The sequence below is a fragment of the Oculina patagonica genome, chromosome 8, assembly GCF_052425735.1.
Source record: "Oculina patagonica isolate OP01 chromosome 8, crgOcupat, whole genome shotgun sequence".
Classification (NCBI taxonomy): Eukaryota; Metazoa; Cnidaria; class Anthozoa; order Scleractinia; family Oculinidae; genus Oculina; species Oculina patagonica.
Genome location: NC_135765.1, coordinates 17,790,525 through 17,818,166, shown reverse-complemented (window position 1 = coordinate 17,818,166; position 27,642 = coordinate 17,790,525). Strand labels below are relative to the sequence as shown.

The following is a 27,642-nucleotide window of genomic DNA, read 5'->3' as shown; positions in this document are numbered from 1 at the left end:
GCAGAGCATATAAGATATTATTTTGGGCAGTCATGCTATTGTTCTACGAAAAACATACATGTGTATAAGAAAAAAAATACTCAAATGGTGGGTTTTTCTTCAATTAAAGTACATAACAATAGCTGCAAGATAAATCTTGTATTAAGTATGAACTCACAGTGTACAGTTATTGTAACAGTAGCATTCTTTTGTTCCCCAACTCCATTCCAAGCTGTACATTTGTAATCTCCAGCAGCCTGTCTTTGTATGTTAGCAATTCTGAACGTCTCTCCTTGATGCAACACTGTTGAACTGCCATCTTTTGTCCAGGTAATGTTTGGTGTTGGATTACCAGTTGCATTACAGTGAAGAGTGAGGTTGCTGCCTTCAAGGACAACTTGATGAACTGGAGAAGACTCGAACAAAGACGGATCTGAAAGTAAATAAATTTTCTGGTTGATAATAAACAAACAATATCAACACCAAATAAAGTCGAAACTGCAAGTAAGGCACTTGCCAATTTTTCGTTAGTGAGACATTAGCAAGATACCGGTAAATAATAATACGGTGAGAATTCAAATAAACAACTGTGCAACTAAAGCTGACATAATAATGTAGAAACATGTCTAGCAAATTTAAAAATGTTGCTTGTTGTTTGTAAATAATAATAATTACTAATTCAAAGATGAGACTAAAGCATGTTCTTACATTGGACAGTTACTACAGCTAAAGCTTCAGCAGATCCTATGGAGTTCTTGGCTATACATCTGTACTCTGTTTTATCATCTACTCTGGTTAGATTCTCCAAGTGTAGTGTCTCAGAAGTTGACAAAGTTCTGTTGTCTCCTGTCTTTATCCAAGTTATGTTTGGCAATGGGCTACCAGTCACACGGCAGAGAAGTGTGGCATTGTTACCTTCAAGGAGAGATGTACTGGAAGGTGCTTGCAAAATTTCTGGAACAACTTTAAAAGGACAAAATTTTGTTTTAGTTTGTACAAAGTCTTTAAAAAACGTTAAAGGAAAATGTAAAGTTCATACCAAGTGTTTTCAACAAATTCACATTGAAACTGTAAAGATCTACAAAGTTTCTGGAAAAACTTCAATTCAAACAAATAGATTTATACAAAGTTGTTGAACAACATCAAGTTAACACAGCAAGTCTTTGAAAAACTTTCTGGAATGACTTCAAGACAAAATATCAATTTTACATAACATGGTTGTAAACATGTTGTAAGTCCTTAAGGCCAAAACAAAGTTTACACAAAGTTAACTCCAACTATGTAGTATGTTTGCGTCCAATTTTTGAAAGAACTTTAAGGTAAACATTTTACAGTTTTCTAAACAGCTGCACAATAAAAAGTAAGTTTGTGCAATGTTTCTGAACCAACTTCAATTTAAAATACTAGGTTAACACAAAGTTGCTGAGAAACAATGGGGTAAAATCAAGTTCATAAAAAGTTTCTGGAACGACTTAAAGAAAAAGAGTAATTTCACATAATTAAGTATCTGAAACAACTTCTGGGGACAATATAGCAGGTTGCTGAAACAATCTCAAGGTAAAATGGTAAGTTTACATAAAGTTCTTGAAACAACTTAAAAAACACAACATTAAGTTAACTGTAGCACACTGCATTGGGCTTTACTTGGCGTCTCCAAATCTAACGTGAGAAGGGCCCACCACATTACTGAATCTGGCATTATCATCAGAAATTATGTCTTTGCCAATGATGCAACCTTGCAATAACTTCCAAGGAATAAACTTTAACCACCTTCTGAATCAACTTCAAGGTAAACAATATTTAATACTTCCAAAATTACTAAATCACATTCCAGGTGATGTGGTACATTATTTTACACATGGGCTTTGCCAACCTTCCCTTTTCCCTTTGTCATTTTTTTTTAAATATTGCTACAGTAAAAAGCTTAAGGACGTTCGCGCAAAAATTTTCTACTCGATAGATTTTTTTAATTTTTTTTGCTGCGGTCAGATAATGAGTTATTTGTGTCAGAAATGCAAAAAAAAGTTGGGGTCACCGACTTCGTTTCAGAGAAAAAGCGTCTGGAAAACTACCCTAATTTTGAAAAATTGGCGCATGGTAATTGAGCATGGTTTGCAGGGTTTATTGTTAAAAATATCGAAGATGAGTAAACGGAGGCTAACAATCTTAATCACGTTTTGTAAAAGTGCATCTGTTGCGAAAATGGGTCTTAGTTTTGCCATCTTTTTTGTAAAATGTAACCCTGGAAAAACGAATTTGAAACTGTCGTACCGCAGAAAGGAAAGTTTAAAAAGTGGAATTCAAACCATAAAAGTGACAAAAAAAATCAAACTTCCACTCGATAGATTTTTTTTATTTTCTCACAAAACGTAGATATCAATAAACAAAAGGAGTCCAGTCAACCCTCCAAGTTTATTATTTTCCTTTGTGGCCATTTGGCCACCGACTGCTCAGGTTTGGTCGCCAGTGAAAAATTTTAGTCGCTAAATTAAGCTTACACTTTCAATCCTTCTTCTCAATTTTAGTCGCCAGGCTGGCGACTTTGGTTCCAATTTAGTCGCCAGCTCCAAAATTTTAGTCGCCATGGCGACTAAAATGGTCTTAACTTGGAGGGTTGAGTCCAGTAAGAAAAAAGTAGGGGTCACCGACCATTTAAGAGAGCAAATTGCAAGCGAAGCGAGCGGAACAGCAACTCACCCTATATGTTCTTAGAAATTTTACTCAGCGCACGCGCTCAAAGTATGGCGTGGCATGACGTTGCAACATGAATTACGTGCGCAGTAGGGATGGGCATAAACAATTAGCGTGAACGTCCTTAAATCAAGCAGTTGCAAAAAAAAAAAGCACAAAAAGGAATCTGATGATCTCATGGCATTTCACTGCTTTTGCACATACCAGCGCAAATGCAGACACTGTATGTGAAAGAATACTCTTTTCACAGGTAGCAGAAAAAGACAGCTTGCTATTGAGGCATAGGAATTGCCTGTCTTTCCTGCCCAAGAACCAATAATTCAAATTTGTTTATTACATACTTGACCTGCAATTCTTCTATACGATCTTAGTTAATGAATGTTTTCATTATCAGCAATTTCATGCAGCATTTATCTGTATCCTTTCTTCGCACATCCACCTTAAATCCTATTATAAGATTTTTTAAATACTTACAGTGAACAGTGATATTAATGGTAACTGAGGCACGTTTTTCCACTCCATTACTGGCTGAACACTGGTACTGGATCATGTTATCAGGTGTTCCAGGTTTGCTTACATTCATAACAGTGAGTGTTGAATTTTGAGACAAAACTTTTGAGCTGCCAATCTGAGTCCACAGAATAGATGGAGAAGGAACACCACTGACATTGCAGGTTAAAGTGAAGTTTCCACCTTCAATGACTGTAACAACTTGAGGAATAATCTCAGCAAATGGGGCAACTGAAAATAAATATCACTCAATTCGTATGGATGGGTAGAGAACAAAAGTAATGCGGATGTAAAATAATATACAAATACAAATATTCCCTTCTAAGAAATGCATACACAGCACTAAAAAAAATAACAGATCAGTGAGTCTATTGCGTTGGATGGCCTTTATAGAAGTCTTGAGCTCCTATTGCTTAAACACATAGAGATTTATTGTTATGCTTTATTGTTGATTCATAATGTGCCAATATAAATAATGGATGTATAACAAAAGTTCATTGATCAGTTGACTGCCTTGCCTTTAACAAGCTAACATCAAAACATGACTAGTGACTATGCATCTTATAAAAACAAAAAACAAAAGACAGGATGTGTATTATGCTTACCAACTGCAGTAACACTGACGGTTGCATTGTCTCCTGTGCCGACCATGTTTATAGGAACACACGTGTACACTCCATCTGCCTTCACAGTGATGTTCAACACACCTGAGCTGCTGTTACCAATAAGGTTGTTGTTTAAGTAGAAGTGATAAATATGAGCAGCAGGGTTGGCAACTGTTGCACACATTAAGGACACAGCAGCATTAATCAGCACTGTTGTGTTACTGGGAAGTGTAGTTATCATAGTTGAGGCTGGGGGATCTGTTGGATATTCAATCAATCAATTGATTAATATTAATAAAGTAATCAGTCAGTCAGTCAGTCAGTCAGTCAGTCAGTTAGTCAAGCAGACAATCAATCAAACTATCAATCAATTTATCAAACAGTTAAAAAAACTTATGCCCACAAACAATAGCAAAAATCAAAGGTTTTCATTTGACCTTGGCACCTCCTAGGAATGGCCAGGTTGCACATGATTTTCACACTTGAAAAATCTGACAAAGACCCTGAAATAAATTGAAATTTACTTACATTGAACATCAACAGTGCAGTTGGTAGTAAAATTGTTGCCAATTCCATTCCATGCAATGCACTCATAAGTTCCTGCCTGACTTCGATTGATAGATGGTATCATATTAGCATTGTTTTTCACCAGAACCTGTCCAGACCTTATCCAGGCTACTTTGGGTGGAGGATTGCCAGTTGCATTACAGTACAATGTCACATTGTCACCTTCAAGAACTTGATTAGGGCAATCGTGTATTACAGACCTTGGTGGAACTGTAGATAAAATAATGTTTAATTATAATTATTAAATTCTCGACCTTGGTTATTACATTTCTTGCTTTCTGACTGTGTGACAATTTTCAAGTAACAGTGAATAATTGTTAATTGGAGCTTAAAGAGATGAATTTTGGAATGTATTCAAAACGTTCTAGCACCTTAGTAGTGACATACATGTAATACTGAGGTGAGTTTGTGAACAGCTTACTAAAGCAGTTGCTCCTTTCACACTTGTTGGGTTTGGGATCATCCCACCAATAATTTATAGGGCTACATGTACAGTTGAATATTAAGCACCTTGTATCCAATGCATGCTAATGAAATATTGTAATTTAACACTATTGGTATCCAAATGTACAAAGCTACAAAGAGATGGTAACGAATGGGAGAAACTACACATGTAGGTTTTACATTAATTTTCTTGCCACGCCCTGATGGCATGTTGTTTTATCATGTTCCCTTTTTAACAGAGTTATAACAGCATCAAGGTATACACACAAGGACATAAAGAGAAAAAAAAATTACAGAAAAAACTCAGGTAAAACTGACTCCACTATTTTGCAAGCTTTTTTTTATTAATGACTTACAAAAGACAGTGACTGTGGTAGTAGTTTCTGCTGACCCAATGTAATTTGTCACTGTACATTTGTACACTGATCCATCATCTTCTCTCATCAGGTTTGTCAGGTTAAGAGTCTCTGATGAAGACAGTTCACTGTTGTTTCCTTGCTTGGTCCATGTTATGTTGGGCTGTGGATTTCCAGTGGCATTACAGAACAAGATGACTCCACTTCCTTCTATAACTTGAGAAGCTGATGGGACTGAGTCTATCTGAGGGGGAACTGTTAAACAAATGCACACATAAATTACTAAGCAAATTCCTTGCATGAATTGATGGTGATCCACTTCTTTTTTTGGCTTTAAATAGAAGGCCTCTACACAAGGACAAACTAAAAAAATAGTGTCAACAAAAAAACCATAGAACTGATGTGGCTGTGTTAAAAAAATATTTGTTCTAAAATAAATATTTTAAGAGAAGAAAAAAAGAGCGAAGATTGAAAATAATATAACGTACATCGTTGTGTTTGCAAGAAAGTAATGAAGGCAAGGAAATGAATCGAAAGTCCTAGCCAGTGCAAAAACACACCCGTTTAAATTTTGGTAATATTATTATCTTTAATTTCTTCAGGGATTGATATAATGTATGCAACATATGCATGCATATTGCCTTGATTAGCAACAGCCCCAGGACTCACAAATACGGCTCATTTGGCTGTCAAGGACAAGTAAGTTTTCTAGCTGGGTGAGTAACTTTTCATTCTCACTTGCCAGATGGGCAAGGACCCAAGCAATCTGTCTGCCAACTAAAATCATGATTTCTTTTGTTTTTTAACAAACGTAACCCAGGCAAGCACACATGACGGTCTGGCCCAGCAATATTTATGGGTTTTAGGTCCAAAGGGTACGCTGGAATCTAAGTTATTTTCAAGCCCTGATCCCTGCTAACATAATGTCAGTGCTACAGGCTAAAATGAAAGTAAAAATGCGTCTTTGATGGCCCAGTCATGAAGTCCCTTCATTTGAACCCCTTTTACTTACAGTGAACAGTGACATTAACTGTAGCTGTAGCATGTTTCTCCACTCCATTACTGGCTGAACACTGGTACTGAATCATGTTATCAGGTGTTCCAGGTTTGCTAACATTCATAACAGTAAGTGTTGAATTCTGAGACAAAACTTTTGAGCTGCCAATCTGAGTCCAGAGAATTGTTGGAGAAGGAACACCACTAACATTGCAGGTTAAGGTGATATTTCCACCTTCAGTGACTGTAACAACTTGAGGAATAATATCAGCAAATGGGCCAACTGAAAGTAAATAGCATTTTTTACAAGTTTAAATACAGCTGACTAATGGAAGGGAAAAATGCATATTTAAACAAGACACTGTCTTGTAACCAAGAAACACACAAACAGCTCTGATATAATAAAGGATTAGTATATTTCTATTGTGTTTGATGGTAAATTACAGTCAACTCTCTCTCAACGACACCCTTAATAAGACGGACACCTGGTGTTGGTCCCGTTCCTGCCGTTTTCCAGTCATTTAACTGTAACTAAACTCCCTATAAGATGGACACCTCTCTAAAACAAACAGTTGGAGCCAGTTCCAACTATGGCCGTTTTACAGAGAGTTGACTGTATCTCTATTTCATTCTTACAGCTCTGATAAGCAAAGAAGCTGACTTACTGTACACCTATTGCTAAAAGCCTTTATAATTATTGTTTGTGCCAACATACAAGTAGCTGGCTAAAATAATGACACAACATGAATCAGAAATGATCTCTGTTTGACTGTGCTACAGTATTTTACTTACCAACAGCAGTAACACTGACAGTAGCATTGTCTCCTGTGCCAACTGTGTTTATAGGAACACAAGTGTACACTCCATCTGCCTTCACAGTGACGTTCAACACACCAGAGCTGCTGTTACCAATAAGGTTGTTGTTTAAGTAGAAGTGATAAATATGAGCAGCAGGGTTAGCAACGGTTGTACACTTTAAGGACGCATCAGCACCACGCAGCACTGTCGTGTTACTGGGAAGTGTAGTGAACATGGTTGAAGTCGGGGGATCTGTTGGAGAATCAATCAGTCAATCAATCAATCAATCAATCAATCAATCATTCATTCAGTCTGTCTGACTGTCTATCTATCAACAACGCTAATGATCATTATTTTGCACTGATGAAAACCAAAGGTTCTGTTTGAACGTAGGTCCTGGCTAGGTATGTCCAGGTTGCACATAGATATTTTTACACATGAAACATCTGCGATAAATTGAAATTTACTTACACTGAACATCAACAGTGCAGTTGGTAGTAAAATTGTTGCCAATTCCATTCCATGCCATGCACTCATATGTTCCTGCCTGACTTCTATTGATAGCTGGTATAACATGAATGCCATCATTCACCAGAACCTCTCCAGACCTTATCCAGGCTACTTTGGGTGGAGGATTGCCAGTTGCATTACAGTACAATGTCACATTGTCATCTTCAGGAACTTGATTAGGGCAATCATGTATTGCAGATTTTGGTGGGACTACAGGTAGAGACATTTTATTTTTTTAATAAATTCTAACTTTGGTAATAGGCTAGTTTTGAATTATGCTCTTCTTATCACAAACAAAGGAGTCAAGGTTCAGGGGAGTAATTTGATATTTAATTTGTTTTATTCCCCTCAACCTCGACTTCACTACTTTGTTTAAGATCAGTAGAGCCTTATTCGAAACAAGCCTATTACAATTCTTGGTTTCTGATTGGGTCATACATTTCAAGTATATGTGACATTCCATGGGAAAACAGGGCTTATCGATAAAAGTGTTTTTTTTTTTTGGGAGGGGGGGGGGAGGTCAATTAAAAACCTTTTGGAAACCCGTTTTCGGAGGTTTGAAACCCTTTGGAAACCGTTTGGAAACACTTTGAAACCCTTTTGAAAACCTTTGGATACCCTTTGGAAATCCTTTGGAAACACTTTGAAACCCTTTGGAAACCTGTTGAAAACGCTTTGCGGACTCTTTAGAAACCCTTTTGAAACGCCACTCTTTTAAAATCGTTTTTAAGTTTTCTTGGTAACAAGAATAACTGAAGCTTTAAGAGCCTTATATGAAAAAATGGATGGTAAGGTTTTTTTTATTAATGTTGCAATACATATTTGGTAGTTTTTAAAAAAAATATAGCATAGCAATAGTGCAATGTGTAGTTCCAGAAATTATGCATACCCGCTACATGGAAGGGTTTTTTCCTAAGACCCCACCCCGCTAACAATGTCACTTTATTTAACAGTTAACAGCGTCAAGGTACGCACATAAAGGTGTAAAGAGAAGATCAGTTTTTCATAGAAGAATTCATATACAGTAGAACCCCGGTAACTCAAACTCGGATAACTCGAACGACCCCGCTAACTCGAACTAACTGCCATTTCCCTTGGATTTGACTCCCACTTTTCAGTCATTTTTACTCGGTTAACTCGAACTCAGATAACTCGAAAACCCCGCTAACTCGAACTAAATTTTGTTTCCCTTGAACAAAATTTGGGTCAAATTTACCCCGATAACTCGAATTCTGGTTCTTGCAACTTGGCACGGTTGCCCATTGATTAAAGCAACGAACAGATCACGTATTTTACAACCATTTTCCACTCTTATCATAAGAATAATGTATGGTCTTGTTAGAGTTTCTGACAAGTTAAGTTCAATTTGCACTGTACCGTATACTGAAGTGCTGAAAAATCAGTTAACTATCAATTATCAACTTGGCAAATTAGATATGCAATCGACCCCGATAACTCGAAACCCCGGTAACTCGAACTGTTTTACGTTTCCCTTCAGAGTTCGAGGGTTCTACTGTACTACCGAAGTAGGTAGACTGTTTTTTCGGAGCCGCGCGAAACAGTTGCCGTTGGCCACAAAAACGTGTGTTTTGCATCACGTGGGTTACAGCTGTCAAATAAAAAGGTAATCGCACGTGAGCACATTCCTTTGCTCGTTGTATAACCTGCGATCAGTTGACCGTTAATTCATTCACCGGAGACTAGACATGTCTGCGGTTTTATGCAAATTCAGGTCGTGTCCAAAATTGTAATGAGTGCTGTTTTGGGATCATTCTCTGTTGTTAAACATCGTTATACATTAAAAATGCTTATTTAAGTGAAAAATAATTGTTCCGAGACTGTTGATGTCGTCTCCAAACAGAAATACATCCAAAAACTGCACATACAGTATTACGATTGCGTGCACAATCTTTGATTTGCAAAAACACAGACATTCAATTCCCCAGGGGCCAGGATGATCCACTCTTTTGCAAGCTTTTTTTATTAATGACTTACAAAAGACAGTGACTGTGGTAGTAGTTTCTGCTGACCCAATGTAATTTGTCGCTGTACATTTGTACACTGATCCATCATCTTCTCTCATCAGGTTTGTCAGGTTAAGATTCTCTGATGTTGACAGTTCACTGTTGTTTCCTTGCTTGGTCCATGTAATGTTGGGCTGTGGATTACCAGTGGCATTACAGAACAACATGGCTCCACTGCCTTCTATAACTTGAGAAGCTGATTGAGCTGAGTCTATCTGAGGGGGAACTGCAAAACAGATGCACACATAAATTACTAAGCACTTCAGTAAAAACCTGTGTGTAAGAACCTAATTTTTAAGGACCTGCGAGGCTAAAATTTTCCAGTTAGACACCCATTTTATGGGAACCTATTTAGCCTAAAATTTGGAAATTGGGTCTTAGTTTCTAAAATTGATTAAAAATGTGTACCTTTAGGGAGATAAAAGTATGTTGACACTTTGGAAAGACCTAGGAGCCTTATCACTCCAGTTGCAACATTAATGCCAATGTTGAAAATCATGAAATAATTAATATTATTGATACAATCCCCAAACATATAAGTAAAACGAAAAGGATGAATACCACTAAAAACTATCTATCAACAAGAATGTGTTTTTTTTTTTCAAAAAATAAGAACCTCTTAAGAACCTAAACTTAATAGCTCAAATTTGTACTAATTGCCATTTATATAAGAACCTGTTCAGGCTAACTTGAGAAAATTTTTATGGGTTTTTGCATGGAATAATGGCGAGTAGTGTTTAATCCACTTCACTGTGGCTTTAAAATAGAAGGCCTTTGAACAAGGACCAACTAAAGAAATAATATCAACATAAAAGTATTTGTTCATAAATATTGACTGAAATAAAACTCAATAAAATTAACAAAATGCACCTTCAGCAGCTTAGTCATGAAGCCCCTTTATCGGAAGCCTTTCTACTTACACTGAACAGTGACATTGACTGTGGCTGCAGCAGGTGTCTCCACTCCATTACTGGCTGTACACTGATACTGGATCATGTTATCAGGTGTACCAGGTCTGCTCACATTCACAATGGTGAGTGAAGATGTATTAGAAAGCACATCTAAACTGCCAACCTTAGTCCACGTTATGCTGGGTTGAGGTTTACCAGATGCATTACATGTCAATGATATGTTATTAGCTTCAAGCACAATCAGTGCAGTGTTAGACACTTCAACTGACGGAGCCACTAAAGAACAAAATTTCATACACTACATGTCAGTTTTGGGAACACAATACGGCAATTGAAAAAAGGCTTTAATTGAGAAACACCAAGAAAATACTAGCTTAATGCATTAAAAGCAAAAGAACGTTACTCTTCAAAAATTTGGAATTGTGCATAAATGCACTACAGAATAGATTAAGGACCAAATTTGCACCCTTGCTTTACTGTTTTTTTTCTTGCTAAGGATCTTTTATAATTGTTTTTTTGCTTTCCTTTTTCCCTCTGGTCTCACAACCCCCCAAGTTTATTTTTTTCCATAGTGGCCATTTGGCCACCAACTGCTCAAGTTTGGTTGCCAGTGAAAAATTTTAGTGGCTAAATTAGCTCACACTTTCAATATTTCTTCTCAATTTTAGTCACCATGGTGACAAAAATGGTCTTAACTTGGAGGATTGCCTCACTAAAGTAATTTAGAAAATGAGCTAAGATCTGTATATGGTCTGTAAGTTGCAATTACGTAAGTTGAAGTCATTTACAGTAGTCAATTTTTTATAAAGAGGTAACTAAGTTTCTTAGTTTAGCTGTTTTTATCTAGTCAGATTAAATGCACAGTGCAACAAAATAATTAATGATTTAAGAGCTTTTGAAGTGTATCTATCACCCATGTCAACCACAACATCCTTGAATCAGACACACACAACAGCCAAATGCCACTGTACATACAAGGTTACATGTACATCTTTTCATTGTCAAATTATCTAACAAATGAATATTATCTTAAAAGCATTATGATTTTACAACAAACTGTAATCTGCCTACAATGAACTCACCAACAGTAGTGATGCTGACAGTAGCATTGTGTCCTGTGCCAACTGTGTTTATAGGAACACAAGTGTACACCCCATCTTCATCAACAGTGACATTCAACACACCTGAGCTGCTGTTACCAATAAGGTTGTCATTTAAGTAGAAGTTATACATGTGAGCAGCAGGGTTAGCGTCTGTCCTACAGTAAAGTTCCAGAGTGGCACCACGTAACACTGTAGTGTTGGCTGGAGTGGTGGAGAGAGCTAAAGCAGTTGGTAAATCTAAAACGATGACATTAAAAAAAAAAATAAGAATGAATGTTAATATGACATGGTATTGCTGTAAATGCTCTTTTGTCAATACTTGTACCTCTCCCCAGGCTGTACAGTTTTTTGTTATAAATTGCTGGAGGTTCCTATATTTGTCCCTCTCCAAGAATATTGAAGTGTAGATAATAAAGAATGGATTATGCAGAATTTAATGAAAATTTAAGGACAAGCAAGATACCCCTCAGTACATATACATGGAGGTTAAAGGAGAAGAGAAAGCTAAGTGGAACCCTCTTTAACTTGTCACTTCTGAAACCTGAGCCAGGAGCTACAAAACAGACATGACTAGTCAGTAAAAATGCTAAGAAGGTCCATGGCAAAAAGATTTGATTACGACACAGAAGTTAATTAACATGTACGTAATGGTTCTGCTTTGCATGTATAATATTACTTACAATGTACATCAATTGTGCAGGAGTTGGTGCTGTTGTTTCCAATACCATTCCATGCAAGGCACTCATAACTGCCTGATTCATTCCGTTTGATATCTTCGATAAACAGTATCTCAGTGTATGACACTGTTCTTTTTGTACTTGTTTTGATCCAAGCAATATTTGGTAGAGGATTACCAGTTGCATTGCAATGGAGTGTGGCATTATCACCTTCAGTAACTGGACTTGAACACTGTTGTGATGTTATGCTGGGTTCAACTGGAAGAAATAAATCAATATTTAAGTACATAGCCAAAGCCAAATCAAACATTATGTTCAGATATTCCATGAATGTAGAAGTGAGTGTACATTCATCTTTTGCAGGTATACCACAGACCAGCTGCATGTTAGCTTGATAGCTCAGTTGGTAGGGCACTGCAGTTAAATTGTTAAGGTTATGGGTTCGAATCATATTCAAGTCTAAGCTTTCCTTTTTGCAACTGCTTCCCTCACATATTAAATCACTGTATACAGAGCTTACAAAGGTGCTGTCTGGTCATCCAGGACAGGAAGATTTTCTTGCTGGGCAAGTTACTTTTTACTCTCATCTGCTCGATGGGCAAGCATGCAACTGCTCTACTGGGCAGGCAAAATTGGAGAGCTGCTTGTCCGACAGGCAAGCTGGAATTCAAGTTTTATTTATCCCTGTTGTATAGAATTATCAATCACAAGAAGTAAATCACTTTATATTGGTTGCTTTGCGTTTCTCTTCTAAATTTGCATGTCAAAAATTTGCTGTTATGCGTCATGAGAAAAACCTGAAAACTATTTCAAACTGTTACACTGTACGTACATGGATGTCTAAAAAAAAAACCCTCCCACAGTTTTTTTTTTTGAAAAAATAATGTCTTGGGAATCCTTGGGACAAAATATTTAAATTGGCGGCAATCCATAAAATTCTCATACCCTAACAATTTATTTTGTGGGAGGCGCGGTGGCCTAATGGTTAGCGCGCCGGACTCCGGAGCGAGCGTTCCGGGTTCGGTCCTGGCCGGGGTCACTGTGTTGTGTTCTTGGGCAAGACACTTAACTCTCATAGTGCCTCTCTCCACCCAGGTGTATAAATGGGTACCGGCGAAATAATGCTGGGGGGTTCCCTGCGATGGACTAGCATCCCATCCAGGGGGGAGTAGAAATACTCCTAGCTGCTTAATGCTAAAGTATGCGCCACTTTGGCTCTAAGCTGACCTTTTTTTTTTTTTTAAACAATTTATTTGAGGAGCGCCAGTAAGTTGAGACGACACGAAGAACACTTTATTAACCGAGAGCGAACGAGAAATGAAAAAGACGCTGAACTAAGCGGTTTCCTAAGTAACGACCTAATTATGCGCGGCTAGGGAATTACAACAATGGCAGAGCGATTAGCAGAGCGAAGCTATGCGAGCTATGGCAGAGGGCACATTTGAAATACATTAGAAATACACATGTACAGGAGACTCATGGTAAGCTGCTAGAGTCTCCTTAGACAAGAACACATTTTACATGAACTGGTCATATGCATGTAGGAGATGAGAAGGTGTTACTAGGTCTGGTGCAATCCAACCTGCCTCCACTGATGCTGGTACGGAAGAGGGAGCTGCAGTTCCACAGCTGATCAGATGATAACTGGGAAACTGACATACAAGCAGGTTTTGGCAGCAACGTGGTTGACTGGGATGTTGGGCTTGGGCAGAGGTTTGGTGATGTGTTGGAGGTCATTGGCGATGGTGTGCCAGGTTGGCTGTACTTGAATTTAAGAAAACCCGTAACCGGTACTCAAAAACCTGCTGTTGCGTCGGGTCATCCTGCCTTAGTCAAAAATTGGTTGACCTTGATGAACACCCCTGTTTTGTGTTCTGTTTTGTGCTATTGGTGGGGTGTGGAATGGTCTGGATCTAGATCTGGTCTAGATCTGCACATGGTAACCAACTACCATAGCCATGGGAGTCTCTTACTGTGCTGGATCCATGGCTTTGTTTTTGTGTCTTTCCTATTTTACATCCTCTCTGGTGGCTAGAGTGGGGTGGGGTTTGAAGTAGCCAAGCAGGATAGGTGTGAGGTTCTTATTGGTCTGCCAAAAACACACTGGGCTGGGTCATGTTAAAGTCAGGGCTGTGATTCTAGAGTGCTCTGCAGTTGGAATGTGAGGATGCTATGCATGACAGTCAGTGGTATGCTTTCCACTCCACGAATTGACCATGTTGCTGCTGCATTAAACTCTGGACCACCATCCACTGCACACAAATCTGGGATCTTGGATACAAACATCACAACAACATGTGGTACGCCATTGATCAGGCCCTTAAAACCCTCTGCATGTGTTCAATGATGGGCCAGTTTAAGGATCGTAACGAAACAAAAGGTAATTCTTCCCTTGCAGTAAAAATAAACAACAACAACAAAACTGGCACATGCTGTGGAAATTTTTTCCCAAAAAAAAACCCCTTCCTTCCTATAAAGCCTGGCATTAAAGATCTTCATAAGGGGCCAAGTGCCTTGAGTAAGGATAAGGTCTACAGTGATGATCAGGTCACTGCAACCCAGAAAAAAAGAACCTGGCTTTGTCAAAGGCATTGGCTATGGCAAGGTTGTCTTTCTTAACTAGAGTAATATTACAGTGTAGGCAGCATAGGTGAAGCAACTTCAGATTAGTGTTACTTTCAAGCCAACACAGCAGCAAAAGGGTTCAGCCAAGTGCACTATGCCAGACTTTGACCAATCTGTGGCCAGACAAGTTGGTATGGAACTGTTCAACAAGCCCACTTCCTCTCACTGAATTGGACTCTAGAAAAGCTGGTTGAGATCAGTAGCCCATCCCAAAGATGTTCCAGGCTTGCAGAGCTGACAAAACAGCAGCATGTGGTATTTCACAGCAAAGGCAAATGGTACTAGATGATGAGTCAAAACCAGGAGCACATGCATGCCTGTACTCACTCACGGCCGTCTTTCAGGCTTGAGAACACCCAGTACAAATCCTGGTCAAGGCAGACATTCGTATCTGTTTGCCAGGGAAGTGGATCGGTGAGATGGTTGAGGCATTGATTTAGACAGATGATGCTGCTGCCTCAACCTTGGCTACATTGTAAGACTGGTCATGCTGAAGAAGGTATCAAAGAGCTGCAACCTTCCCTTGCCCCTTATTGTCAATTGAAGGGTGCAGGTAGCAGGTTTTCTAGTTTGGCCTTACTGCACCATAGGCAGGGCTGTTTCTCTTTGTGGTCTTAATCATTTAATAGGACTGTTATTGCCATGGTCATGTTGCCACAATAAGAACACAGGGTGTTGGCCAATACCAGCTTCTTTTGCTTGCCAGCTTTACCAGATTCTTTTGCATCAATTAAGTGAAACCTGATTCAGACAGAGTCATGTCTTGGCACTAATAACTAAACAATCCTCTTGGATTTCACTGTCTGTGAGGCTGTGTGTAAAGAAGGTTGCACAGATATTCTTGTAGCGAATGTGTCACTGGCAGGGCATCTGATGAGGAATTTGTATAGAATGGCCAAAAAAAATTTTTTTCAAAGGAATGGAAAAAATTTATTTCCCTCTCTTAAAACAGTGTTTTTGTTGCTACCATCACCTTGTCTACATGCAGTCATGTTGGTAACACCAGTATTGTGTATAAGGCTTTAATTTGTGTAGTTGCTCATTGCAACAATGAAGCAGTTGCATTATTTTGTCCTCGGCTTGTGGGTTATTTTGATTGCTTCAGCATAGTCCTGCCAGTGAGTAAGTAAAGACGACCAGTCATCACTTGATTCTGCAGCAAACGATGTGAGGCACCCGATCTTCTATTCTTTACTGTGTTGGTGCAGTGGTGGCCTCTAGAGCCTTCTGTGTGTGCAAGTAGAGTGGGCCTAAAGCTGAAAGTTATCTCTTCATAGATAGGAGTCCATCCACTTCACAAGATCATGTGTTTACTCTTAACAGTTCTTGCTTCACAAAATCAGCGGGGGCTAAAAGGACTGTATCTCTGCTTTTAATAATTATTTTGAAGATTTAAAACAAGGCAAAGTATTATACATATCATGTATAAAGTATTATGTTCAGTGTTCCATGAAGACAAAATGCAATTAAATCAGTTCACAAATAAACGAACAAACTGCACTGCAAACTTTCAAGGAAAATCAATATGTTTACTACTTTACAGCAGTTTGCTGCAATAATAATTTAAGTGTAAAGCTGTAACATGTACTCACACCAAACAGTAACCTTCGCAGTTGCTTCTGCTGACCCAATATAATTTGTCGCTGTACATTTGTAGACTGATCCATCATCTTCTCTCATCAGGTTTGTCAGGTTAAGATTCTCTGATGAAGACAGTTCACTGTTGTTTCCTTGCTTGGTCCATGTAATGTTGGGCTGTGGATTACCAGTGGCATTACAAAACAAGATGGCTCCACTGCCTTCTGTAACTTGAGAAGCTGATGGGGCTGAGACAATCTCAGGAGGAACTACAAAACAGGTGCAGAAATTCATTTGTTAGCAATATGACAGTGACAGATAACATCTGGGAAAATTACTTGTACATCAAGACAATAAAGTTGGGATAAGCTTTGACACCTTCTCGAAGATGTTGATATAACTCAAGAAAAAATTACTTTTATAGATGTACATGGCATATGTTGCGGTTTAAATTTATTTTTGGTTGAAAATGTTTCAAACCAGTTTGTTTGATTATAATATTTCATTGTCTCAAATTCATTATCATAATCTGAAACCAGAGATAGAAATAAACCACAAAACATTCACATGACTGTATTAAATCAGCTCAAGTCATACTTCACGGATGGTAATTTATTAGCCACATCCATGGCATGCATCCAGGCATCCTATGCATGCCAACTTTTTTTAACAATCATTAAGGCTGCACTCAAAACTGTAAAAAATACATTGACACCTTAGTTTTTTTAGATCCTGGCTAAACACTTGACTTACAGTGAACAGCGACATTGACTGTAGCTGTTGCAGATGTTCCTACTCCATTACTGGCTGTACACTGATACTGGATCATGTTATTAGGTGTTTCAGGTCTGCTCACATTCACAACTGTGAATGAAGAACTTTGAGACAATACTTTGGCTTCACCAACTTTTGCCCATGTAATGACAGGTTCAGGTTTACCAGATGCATTGCATGAAAATGTGATGTTGTTGCCTTCTATGACAGAGGTCATAGTAGTATCAATGTCTACAGATGGGGTATCTGAAAAGGGAGAACAACAATCACCATTAATTAGGCAAAGCTTACATTAGTAACTGTAATAATTTGACTTTGATGTCTTGGTCTTTTGTGCATGTAAATAATCTAACTTTTTAGGACCTCAGGCCAAGACTCTCAGTCTTGGTCCAACTACATCATTTTCACCATGCAGACGCTAGACTCGTCACTGGGTTATTAATTTTCTGTACAGGTGTGTAATGCCGTAGTTTTATTATTGATATACCAATTTGAATGTTTGAGAAGGAATTATTTAAGGATCATATGGCCTGTACAAGTAAGTACTGAAAGAATCATGGAAATGACACACATCAACACGATTAGTGATATGATAAGAGGATGGCATTAGAATAGCCATATAGGACATATACTGCGTGTGAAAATGAGATCCAGTGACTGCGTGGTGGTATTTGGGTGGAGACCAGAAGGTAAAAGTGCAGCAGAAGACCATCGGAGGAAGACAGTGGAAGTAGAGAGAAGGCAGGCAGGATGAAACAACTAGAACAGTGCAAAAGAGCAGTAGCCAGAGACAGGATAGAATGGAAGCAGAATATTTTAGCCTCATGCACCAAAGCAAAAAAAAAAAAAAAAAAAAAAAAAACCCAAACTAAATACTACTGGCATGAAGAGCAATGATGATGACGATGACAATGATAGCAAGACTTGAGTTTTAAAAATTTGGTTTATTGCTTGAAGTATTATACATTCCAAAACAAAACATCATGAAATCAATTAATATATGTGCAGTGTTTTAATTAAATCACAATTTATTGACCACCGGAAATAAATTTCAGTTAATCAATAACTCTTGTTTGAGCTTTGAACTTTGTCCAGTGATCTACCTCATGTGATCTTTTCACGTGAGTACCCCGGGAAACCCATCATCGACCAATAGCATCGGGCCGTTTGTAAAGAGCATGTTCAATGCTCATATTGTCTTTTCAGTTTCACCACAAGCAACACTGAAGTCAGTACTGTTTTCAAGCAGTAAGTGGTTTATTTTGTTCCCTCCCATCCCACCCTATAGTTTCCTAAAGAGTTATTTTTAAGTGCTGCCAGCAGTCACTGGACAGAGGAATTCTCAAACCTTTATCAGAATTAATTGGATGTATAAGCTAGCTAGAAACTATCCCATAATTTTTTCCAGATCACTACAATCTTAACAATGTAATAATAAACAGTTAAATATCACTTGTAATAATTGTAGCTAGCAGCATGGCATCTAGATGAACATTGTATCAGGCCAGTCCATTTTTGCTAGATTTAAAATGTACATTGTATATTTTTCTGATTGTAGCATAGGATTTCATTTTCTTTATTTGTGACCATTTCAATAAAGTTGGGAATGGGGATAAAGTGCTCCTCTTGTCACACTTATGCTCCCATAGACTCGATATTTTTGGAGGCCAAACTCCCTTTATTCTGTACTCCCTGGATTTAGGTTAGTGGAGGCCCAACTCCCTCCAATCAGAGATGAGGCCCAACTCCCTCTTCTCTACCCAGGAATGCTCACTGTCGGCCCTGAGAGGTGGCCCCACTCCCTCCTCTTCATCCGGCGTGTGCCTCTCCCTGGGCTGTAGGTTTTGTTAGCTTGACACTCCAGGAGTACAAGGGGCTGACATATTTTTGGTGGAGCACTTTGTCACCCACTTCCCCATTTTCAGCCACACTTAGTTGTTGTTGTTGTTGTTTTGTTATAGCTATGCAATAATCACCCCCTTTGGGCCCTGATATCGATAAGCAGATCTCATTACCTCTAACCCTGGCAAACTGTGATCTGCTGGCCATTAAAATAAAGTATGTGACCTCTTGGTAACTTCCCCAGCCTTACCATAAGAGTTTTGCGGTGATCAGCTAGGAGAATTTGCTTGTTGATATTCAGGGTTTAAAGTGTTGATATAAGACAATTACCTCCAAGTGTAACTTCTCCCAACCATATCAAAAGAGAGGTATGGGACCAGTTAGGAGAATTTGTTTGTTGATATTTTGGCCTGTTTTTACATTCATTCCAAACATGAGGAAGTTGATTAACTCACCAACAGCAGTGATGCTGACAGTAGCATTGTGTCCTGTGCCAACTGTGTTTATAGGAACACAAGTGTACACCCCATCTTCATCAACAGTGACATTCAACATCCCAGAACTGCTGTTACCAGTAAGGGCATCATTAAAGTAGAAGTGGTACACATGAGCTTCAGGGTTGGCATCTGTACTACAGTTTAGCAACATGTTACTATCATGTAACAAAGTGGTATTGGTTGGCATAGTTGTCATACTTGTTCCAGTTGGCTGGTCTGCAACAACAACAACAAACTCTAATAAGTCTCTGTAACAGTCAGAAAAGATGTAAGATAACATTTACGGCAAGTCCAGAAGTAGTTTGAAAATGTCACGATTGTAATTTTTCTTCTTAAAAGGATATTGCATGTAGGTCTTACTAAGTTGCTACTTTGGTGAAGCAAAAAAAAAATGTGGTCGGACATCACATTAATATGTTGATGTTTATTTTCCTTATGGTAATATAACATTTAAGTGTGTATTTTATCCTGAAATAATATTTGTATCAGTAAAAATGTTTTCTCATGTTTCAGATATGTACACTTGTCCAGCCATGGGAATTTTCCAATAATGGACTGTCATCTGCAGTGTTGAATTGTTACAATGTTCAGATGATTAATAGCTCAGTAATTCATGAACAGCAGGGATAGTACAGTACACCATAGGTGTGAAAGGTTGCAAAAGGTGGACAACAATTCGGTTTTTCAGTACTGTAAATATTTTACCACCAAAAAAATATTGATTTGTTATAGAACTAGCTACACATAATTTAAACTAAACATGAAAATCAGTTTTTAAAACTTTTATTAGTATTTTCATGCGACACTTCCTGCACAAGCAAAAAAATAACTGTACAATGCACATCTATAGACAAGTAAATAATCTATGTGTGCTTTACCCATACATTGTAATGCATATACAGTGTATCTTACTTACACAACACATCCAAATTGCATATTCTTGAGGAATTGCTACCAATGCCATTTGATGCATGGCACTGATAAGGACCAGCTTGACTGCGATTAACGGCTGCAAGAAAAAGCTGTTCACTGCTAGCAAGAATGTCTCCAGTCTTTCGCTGTATCCATGTGATGGTTGGAGGAGGATTACCAGTAGCATTACAATGAAGTGTTACATTACTTCCTTCAGTAAATGAACTTGGACACAGCTGGACTGATACACTGGGCTTAACTGGAAAAAAGATTAGCATTAACCTGGTAACTGAAAAAAAAATGTTACTGGTATTCCCAAAGCTAAGGGTGATCATGTAGGAATTAATAAGCAACTGGAGTTTTTTGAAAAAAGCATGTTATTTTCAGACTGATTTTTTTTTTTTCTGGTAAGTTAATTGCAAGCTAAATTACAACAACACAAAACTTACTAATTGCTTTCAGTTCAAATTTTTAATGCACAAGACAGGATACCGTGGGTTGGCCAAGGGTAGAAGTCTTTCACTCAAATTTGCACATTATTTTAAGCATTCATGTACATAATATGTGTGATACAAAATAAAATTATTTTGACCTCAATAATATTACTCAGCCTTAGGTGTCAAAAAAAGATTTTTTCACTTCTATACACCGATTTCACAAATGGCGGACGCGCGGAAAAAAACTGGTACGAGACATGAAAACGAGGCGTTTTAGGATAAACAACTTTCGTGTTACAAGGGGAATAGAGTGAAAATTACGCGAGTTTGAAGTTTTTGTTTGTTAAACGGGAGAATAGACCGCTTTCCTTCCAAATTTTCGAGATTAAGGAATTCTTAACGAGTTTACAGTCTACTAATTATTCTTGTTTCCGTGTTGCAAGCAGAAAGGGACCGTAGATCTGCAGGGAAACAGAGTTAAAGTTTTTGTTTTCAAAAGAAGCTTCGACAACTGTTGGCCGGTAAAATTTTAAACGGACGGATATCGAAACTAATTTTCAGACGCTGTCAAGGTATGTTCTTTTCCAGACGCTGTCAAGGTACGTTCTTTTCACTTTTGTGAAAGCAAACGAAAAATGCTAACTCTGTCTCCTTGCGGATCTTTAGTAGAGCACGAAGACCGGCTTTGAAATAACAGCAGCGTTATGGGGACTTGACAAGTCAAACTTCAACTTCAGGCACCTTGTCCGGTCACATATCCTTTAAGCAATTTTTATTTACTATTATTCCTTCGCTTTTTATTTTATTTTTTTTTACTTCACAAAATACCTTTGTTGTGCTAAGGCAAATCGTTGAAATGTTGACAAATAATTAAAAAGACGGAGACTACCGGTATTGAATTCCAATGCTATGATATGTTTCTTCTTTGTAATAAACCATTATATTTGAGAATACTTGATAAATAAATAAAAATCGCCTCCAATAATCTCAGCTTTATATAAATTAATGCGGAAGGCGTAAAAGCTTGTAAAATGAAGCGAAAGCGTGAATATTTGTTCTATCAGTTGGACCTTCGTCGTAGTTGCCTAGCACGTGATAAATTTCTTCCCGAGATTAAATTTCATGTCGTTCGACGCTGCAGAAGGAATTCCAGTAGATTTCACTAAATTTACAGAATTAATAGCCTTATTTTTCTTTCATGACTTGGGGAACATTGTGATGATCTTGTTCACTGAAGATTGTGTTGAACATTTACTGTCCGCTTCACTTAATGTAAATCCTTTGCGTGGAGCCAACTGATGTTTTATTTTTAATCGAATTAGCCGCTTCAGTCTGTCTGAATTATTTGAATACAATTTTTTTTCTAAAATGCAAAAATCTACTCCTTTTAAGTCCAAAAAAACTACTATTAAAGTCGACTGAGAATAACACGTTTTTATTGATGCGTTTCAGGTATGTATAGTGATCACGTATGGTTATTTCACCAGAAAAAAATAAAGAAACCGGCCCGAAAAATCATTGTTACGCATTTTTTTCACAACGTACATGTATGCTTACAAAGGCAAAACATTTTGGCGTGTTTATTTTCGATATTCTTCAATGACTCACCAAAATCCTTAAGAAAATGTGTACACTCGTCTGGATACCGGAGCTTTCTTGAGGAGTCCGAGGTTTAAAATGTTTGGCGACCCGCCGTATTTCAAGCCATGTGCAGCCCAGGGTTTTGCTTAGAACCCGAAACAAAACGACAAATATTAGACCGCGAACTTATTTCGAACTCGGTTATCTCGAAATCAACCTAGAAAGCGATCTAATACCCCCATTTAACGGTGGAGAGCTTCAAAACTCCTGTAATTTTCCCTTTTCCCCTTGTAACACGAAAGTTGTTTATCCTAAAACGCCTCGTTTTCATGCTTCAGTACCAGTTCTTTTCCGCGCGTCCGCCATTTGTGAAATCGGTGTATAGAGCTTGAATATACATGTACCGTATTTACTCGAATAAGCGCCGCGGCGCTATTAAATTTTTTGCCCCTCATGTGTGGCGCTTATTCGAGAGCGGCGCTTATTTGAGGGCGGCGCTTATTTAAAAATTGGACGCCACAAACAATGTCATCTAGACGAAACTTATACATTGACTAAAAAGACCATTTTGATTGTCAGTATTCGTCTCTTACGGAAGAAGGTAGTTGCGCTTGCTGTCCTGACAAAGTTCACGGCCTTCAAAACGTAAACAGAACTACGTATTGTAAGAATTTTGGATAGAAAAAAAGAATGGTCGAGCGGTAAAACATTGCTTTTGATGAAAAGAAGTTTCCAAGGCTGTTTCAGAGTTGCATTGTTAAGTGCTATTTCTAGTTAAACGGAATTCTTCGAACAAGCGCCGCATCGGGGTTTGCGGCACTTATTCGGGGGCGGCGCTTATTAATTTTAGGCAAAGGTGATGATGTCAGAAGTGGAACAAATTTATTTTTATTTTTATTGTTCAGAGCAAGATAATAAAACGCAAATGTAACTATACAAAAAATACCTGCAGAGTGCATGTAATCACAGATTTAGCAAAGATTTGAAACAGGTGGAAATTTCATTGCTTTAGTCCAGAAAAAGGGCTTTGAAACGTTCCAATTTTTCATTTCCCAGCCTTGGTAACAGATGGGTTTTTAGCCAGCTAACCCAGCTTAAATCTACATCCCTGGTAATTAATTTTGTTGATACATAAAAAAACTATTCATGTGCTTACAGTGTACAGTGATGCTGAAGTTAGCAACTGCTGGTTGGCCCACATAATTCCATGCAGAACACTTGTAGCTGCCATGTTGTTGTCGTGAGATGTTTGTGATACTGAATTCCCTTCCCTGTTGCAACACTGTTTGGCTGCCATCTTTTGTCCATGTTACGTTTGGTGTTGGATTACCAGTTGCATTACAGTGAAGAGTGACATTGTAGCCTTCAATTACAGTCTTATCAGATGGAAGGTTATCAATTTCAGAAGGATCTGAAAATTGAGCCAATTATTATGAGTAGGCAGTAAAACAGTATGAACTAACTATTGTACATTTACGTTTGCATGTATACCCCAGGGGGGTACTCCGGCTTGTAAATGACGGGGATGATTGAAGGATTTTTGGGGTTTTGAAATTTTCGATTCTGGGATTTTTTTGGGTTAGAAGATTTGGCAAGTATTTTTTGGGGTGACTTGATTCAAATTGGGTATTAAAAACAAACTAAAATGATTTGGCACGGCCTTGGCGTATTTATGGACTATGATGAATAAACAAACCCAAGCGTTATTGCCCCACCTAGCAATTTAGGGGTAATTTGACAAGGGATTTTTTTTAGGGGTATTTTTGGTCCAGGGATTTTTTGGGGTAATGTCGGAAGAGTTAGGGATTTTTTTTGGGTCCTGAGTTTTGCCTTTAATCGATCATCCCTGTCATTTACAAGTCGGAGTACCCCCCCCCCCCCCCCGGGATGTATACAAATTCTATATTTTAATCAAGTATTAGTACATGAACTGACAACATCAATGGTAAAAGAGGCAAGAAATCTACAGCTGTATGCCGGCTCAATCTGAAAACCAACTAAACAATCAACATGTCTGCAAACACAAAGAATTCACTCATTTGTGAAACACATTAAACTGAACTTTCAACTCACAAAACTTGATACAGTCAAGTCCATTCATTATCATTTTTAAAATGTAGTTACCCATGTCAAATTTACAGTACAAAATGGTTAAGTCAAAGTGAGACATTTAGAAAAGATTTTTTCATTATAAATTTTAAACATACCATGACTGCACCATGTACATTATCTCCTGACATTATAGTATAGGCATTGTGAGATTAATAGAAACATGACATGTATTATTTAGTAATGAGTCACAGGAGAAAATTATTTTTATTATTTTTTTAGCCTTCGGTTGCTTTAAAATGACTACAGAAAAATGTCAAAATTTTGGTTTCACCTTTAATTATTGTTCCCATTACCATAATCCTTACACAAAGAAAAAATATACAAATCAAATTAGTTTGAACTATCATTTTGACCTGAAAGTCATTTTAAAGAACAACATGTACATGTTGTGGTTTAAATTTATCTCTGGTTTAAAATTTTTCAAACCAGTTTGGTTTTGATTATTCATTGTCTCAAATTCATTATCATGGGAAATAAAAATCAAACTGGTTTGAAAAATTTTGAACCAAAGATAAATTTAAACCACAACATACACACATTAGTGTCACTAAATTATCTTATACTTACAATGCACTTCAAGATAAGCACTTGCATTAAGAGTCACATTCAAGTCATTGTCAGCTGTACACAAGTAGTACCCCGAGTGATTCCTGTACACTGGAAAGCTAAGTGGGTTCCCTGTGCCAACAGATTGTCCTTCTCTAAACCATTTGATGGTAGGGGTTGGATTACCAGTGGCATTGCAAAAGAATGTCACTATCTCTGTCTCAATAATTGTCTTGTTAGTTGGCGTGTCAATGAACCTGACTGGAACTACAAAAAGAACAACATTACATGCATTTTTTCAGAATAATTATGTTATACATGTAGGGTAAACTAAGTAGTTCATAGACAAATCAAAGAACACAGACAATGTACATGTACGTAAATTAATGTAATAAAAATACAAACTTAGAAAAAAAAATTTCTACAAATATGCACATAATTACTTAATATATTCATCACACTAGGCAAAAGCTCAAATATTTTTGGAAGGCCATGAAATAACATTGTGAATTTAAAGGAGTGAAATACTTCTTATTTAATCCATGTAAAATACTACTTGTTTAATCAATCATGTTTCAAGAGTGTTTTAAACAAAAACACCCTTGAAACGCTATTACATGTAGGATAATGGATTTATAAAGCCCTTGTTTTATATGGAGGGTCAAAAATGCAGAGAGGATTGACTTTGTGAAACGATGTAAATATGAGTGAGGACAGCATGAAACTGAAGATATGACATTATAGTTGCAGTTTTAGTTGTTTTGTTATAACCTTGTGTGATTTTTTTTAATGAAGCCATTGAGGCTTATTTATCAAATAAATGTTCTATTTCGAAAAAAAATGTGTTTGTTCATCGTGGTAAAGTAGATAGTAACAACAGTGTAGTCACTTGTGATATGAATCACCAAGTGACTACGCACACATCATGAGACAAACAATTAATTTTTTTTTACATGTTCTATTGTCATCGCAAAAGTTTTGAATACCTTACCTTAATTCGCAAAAAAGTTTCAGCTTGTGAAATCGCTAAAATTAAGGGACTTATGTTGCAAAATTTACGAAAAATCGCTAAATTAAAGTGTCGCTAAATACGGATTTTTCAAAATCGCTAAATTAACGTGGCGCCAAAATTTCATGTAATAAGGTATATGATTATAAGTTGCCTAGGATAACTGACAAGATACAGAAATTAAGGTGTACCTATAATTCAATATTCATGTTGACACAATTTCTAGGTAGAAATTGCTATATACAGTATACATGTAGCAAACAATAACATGAAAATTTGATACTCATAAATGAATATAACTTACAAAGAACATCAAGATAGACAGTGCTTGAAAATTTAGTTGCTTGAGTTGTCTTGACATCAAATATATATGTTCCTGTGTCTGATTCAGTGACATTGTGGATGATCAGTGTGCCTGGTTTTTCCAAGTCAAAACGTTCTTTAAACTTTGATGCGACTACAATCCTATTGGGATCTATGTACCCAATGTAGACATCAGTTGAGCCATAATGAAAATCAACCTCTTTGAAATCCTCATCGCCACCAATGGAATAGTTCCAGCGTAGGTAGACTACTGGAGTGTTTACATGGACTGTGGTAGGGTTATCCACTAACAAAGTGATATTAATCTGCACAGCTGCCTCTGTAAGAAAACACGAGAACCACATTGAATTTAGTAGAACCCAGGTAACTCAAACTCGGATAACCTAATCTCCCCAGTTAACTCAAACTAAGTCCCATTTTCCTTGGATTTCACCCCACTTTTCAGTCATTTTTACTCAATTAACATGAACTCAGATAAATCGAACAAAATTTTGTTTCCCTTGACCAAAATTTACCCCAATAACTCAAATTCTGGTTCTTGCAACTTGCCACGAATGCCCATTGAAATCCCATTAGCTCTTCTTGTCATGTAATCGGATTTAAACACTAAAAGTAACACTACAGAAATTTGATTTTTGTTAGTGCGCAATGAACAGATCATGTATTTGATAGTCATAAAAAATGTTGTGGTTATTCAGCGTGGTAGTATACAATAATAAAGTACTATTTCGTTTGTCTCAGGACGTAGTCACGTGTGATGGAGATCGTGACGTTTCGACTGCATACTGCTAGTCTTCATCAGGCGATAAGGTTGACTGGTCATCGGGGCGGTAGTCAGCGGATGTCTTTAAGGCGCATGCACAGCTCCTTTCTTTGTGAACTTGCCAAAACAATAACAACATGGGACCAGTGATAGAGTTCGATTATTTTTTTATAGTAGCAAAAATGGTTTTCTAAGTTTTGTCTTTAAAGCAGCGAAAGGTTCTTGGTGTAAATATGTGGTGTTTGTTATCAAATAAAACCATCAGGGAAATGGTAGTGAAACGTCGCGATTGAATATTCCAGCTGGCGGAGCTATTGTTCTTGCTCTATTGTTTCGAAGTTGTTTGTTGACTTGGTCATTCTTTGTTTTTCCCTATTCACAATTCCTGTGTGGGCCAGTTGAAAAGCGTGGTACAATCATTTGCATTTCAGCACTAAAAAGTAGCATGGCATCACAAAATTCTGTGTTCTT

General features: G+C 37.5%; 1 protein-coding gene across 12 annotated transcripts in view; it reads right to left on the bottom strand.

Annotated features, from left to right (window-relative positions):
• The window catches only part of LOC144662773 (hemicentin-1-like), a 59,732-nt gene that overhangs the window by 18,869 nt on the left and 13,221 nt on the right, over nt 1-27,642 (bottom strand). For 6 of the 12 annotated variants that reach the window (XM_078523674.1, XM_078523676.1, XM_078523675.1 and 3 more), the window contains exons 2-21: nt 26,389-26,727; nt 25,097-25,342; nt 23,574-23,828; nt 20,404-20,658; nt 19,446-19,703; nt 17,128-17,394; nt 16,389-16,643; nt 12,175-12,429; nt 11,474-11,731; nt 10,401-10,667; nt 9,452-9,706; nt 7,418-7,666; nt 6,941-7,198; nt 6,165-6,431; nt 5,153-5,407; nt 4,314-4,562; nt 3,786-4,043; nt 3,145-3,411; nt 688-942; nt 158-412 (exon numbers count right to left, since the gene is read on the bottom strand). In XM_078523674.1, the coding sequence (XP_078379800.1) occupies nt 158-412; nt 688-942; nt 3,145-3,411; nt 3,786-4,043; nt 4,314-4,562; nt 5,153-5,407; nt 6,165-6,431; nt 6,941-7,198; nt 7,418-7,666; nt 9,452-9,706; nt 10,401-10,667; nt 11,474-11,731; nt 12,175-12,429; nt 16,389-16,643; nt 17,128-17,394; nt 19,446-19,703; nt 20,404-20,658; nt 23,574-23,828; nt 25,097-25,342; nt 26,389-26,727 (5,223 nt within the window). The remainder of the gene's footprint in view (nt 1-157; nt 413-687; nt 943-3,144; nt 3,412-3,785; nt 4,044-4,313; nt 4,563-5,152; nt 5,408-6,164; nt 6,432-6,940; nt 7,199-7,417; nt 7,667-9,451; nt 9,707-10,400; nt 10,668-11,473; nt 11,732-12,174; nt 12,430-16,388; nt 16,644-17,127; nt 17,395-19,445; nt 19,704-20,403; nt 20,659-23,573; nt 23,829-25,096; nt 25,343-26,388; nt 26,728-27,642) is intronic. The other 6 variants (XM_078523680.1, XM_078523678.1, XM_078523679.1 and 3 more) reach the window with 6 other exon arrangements.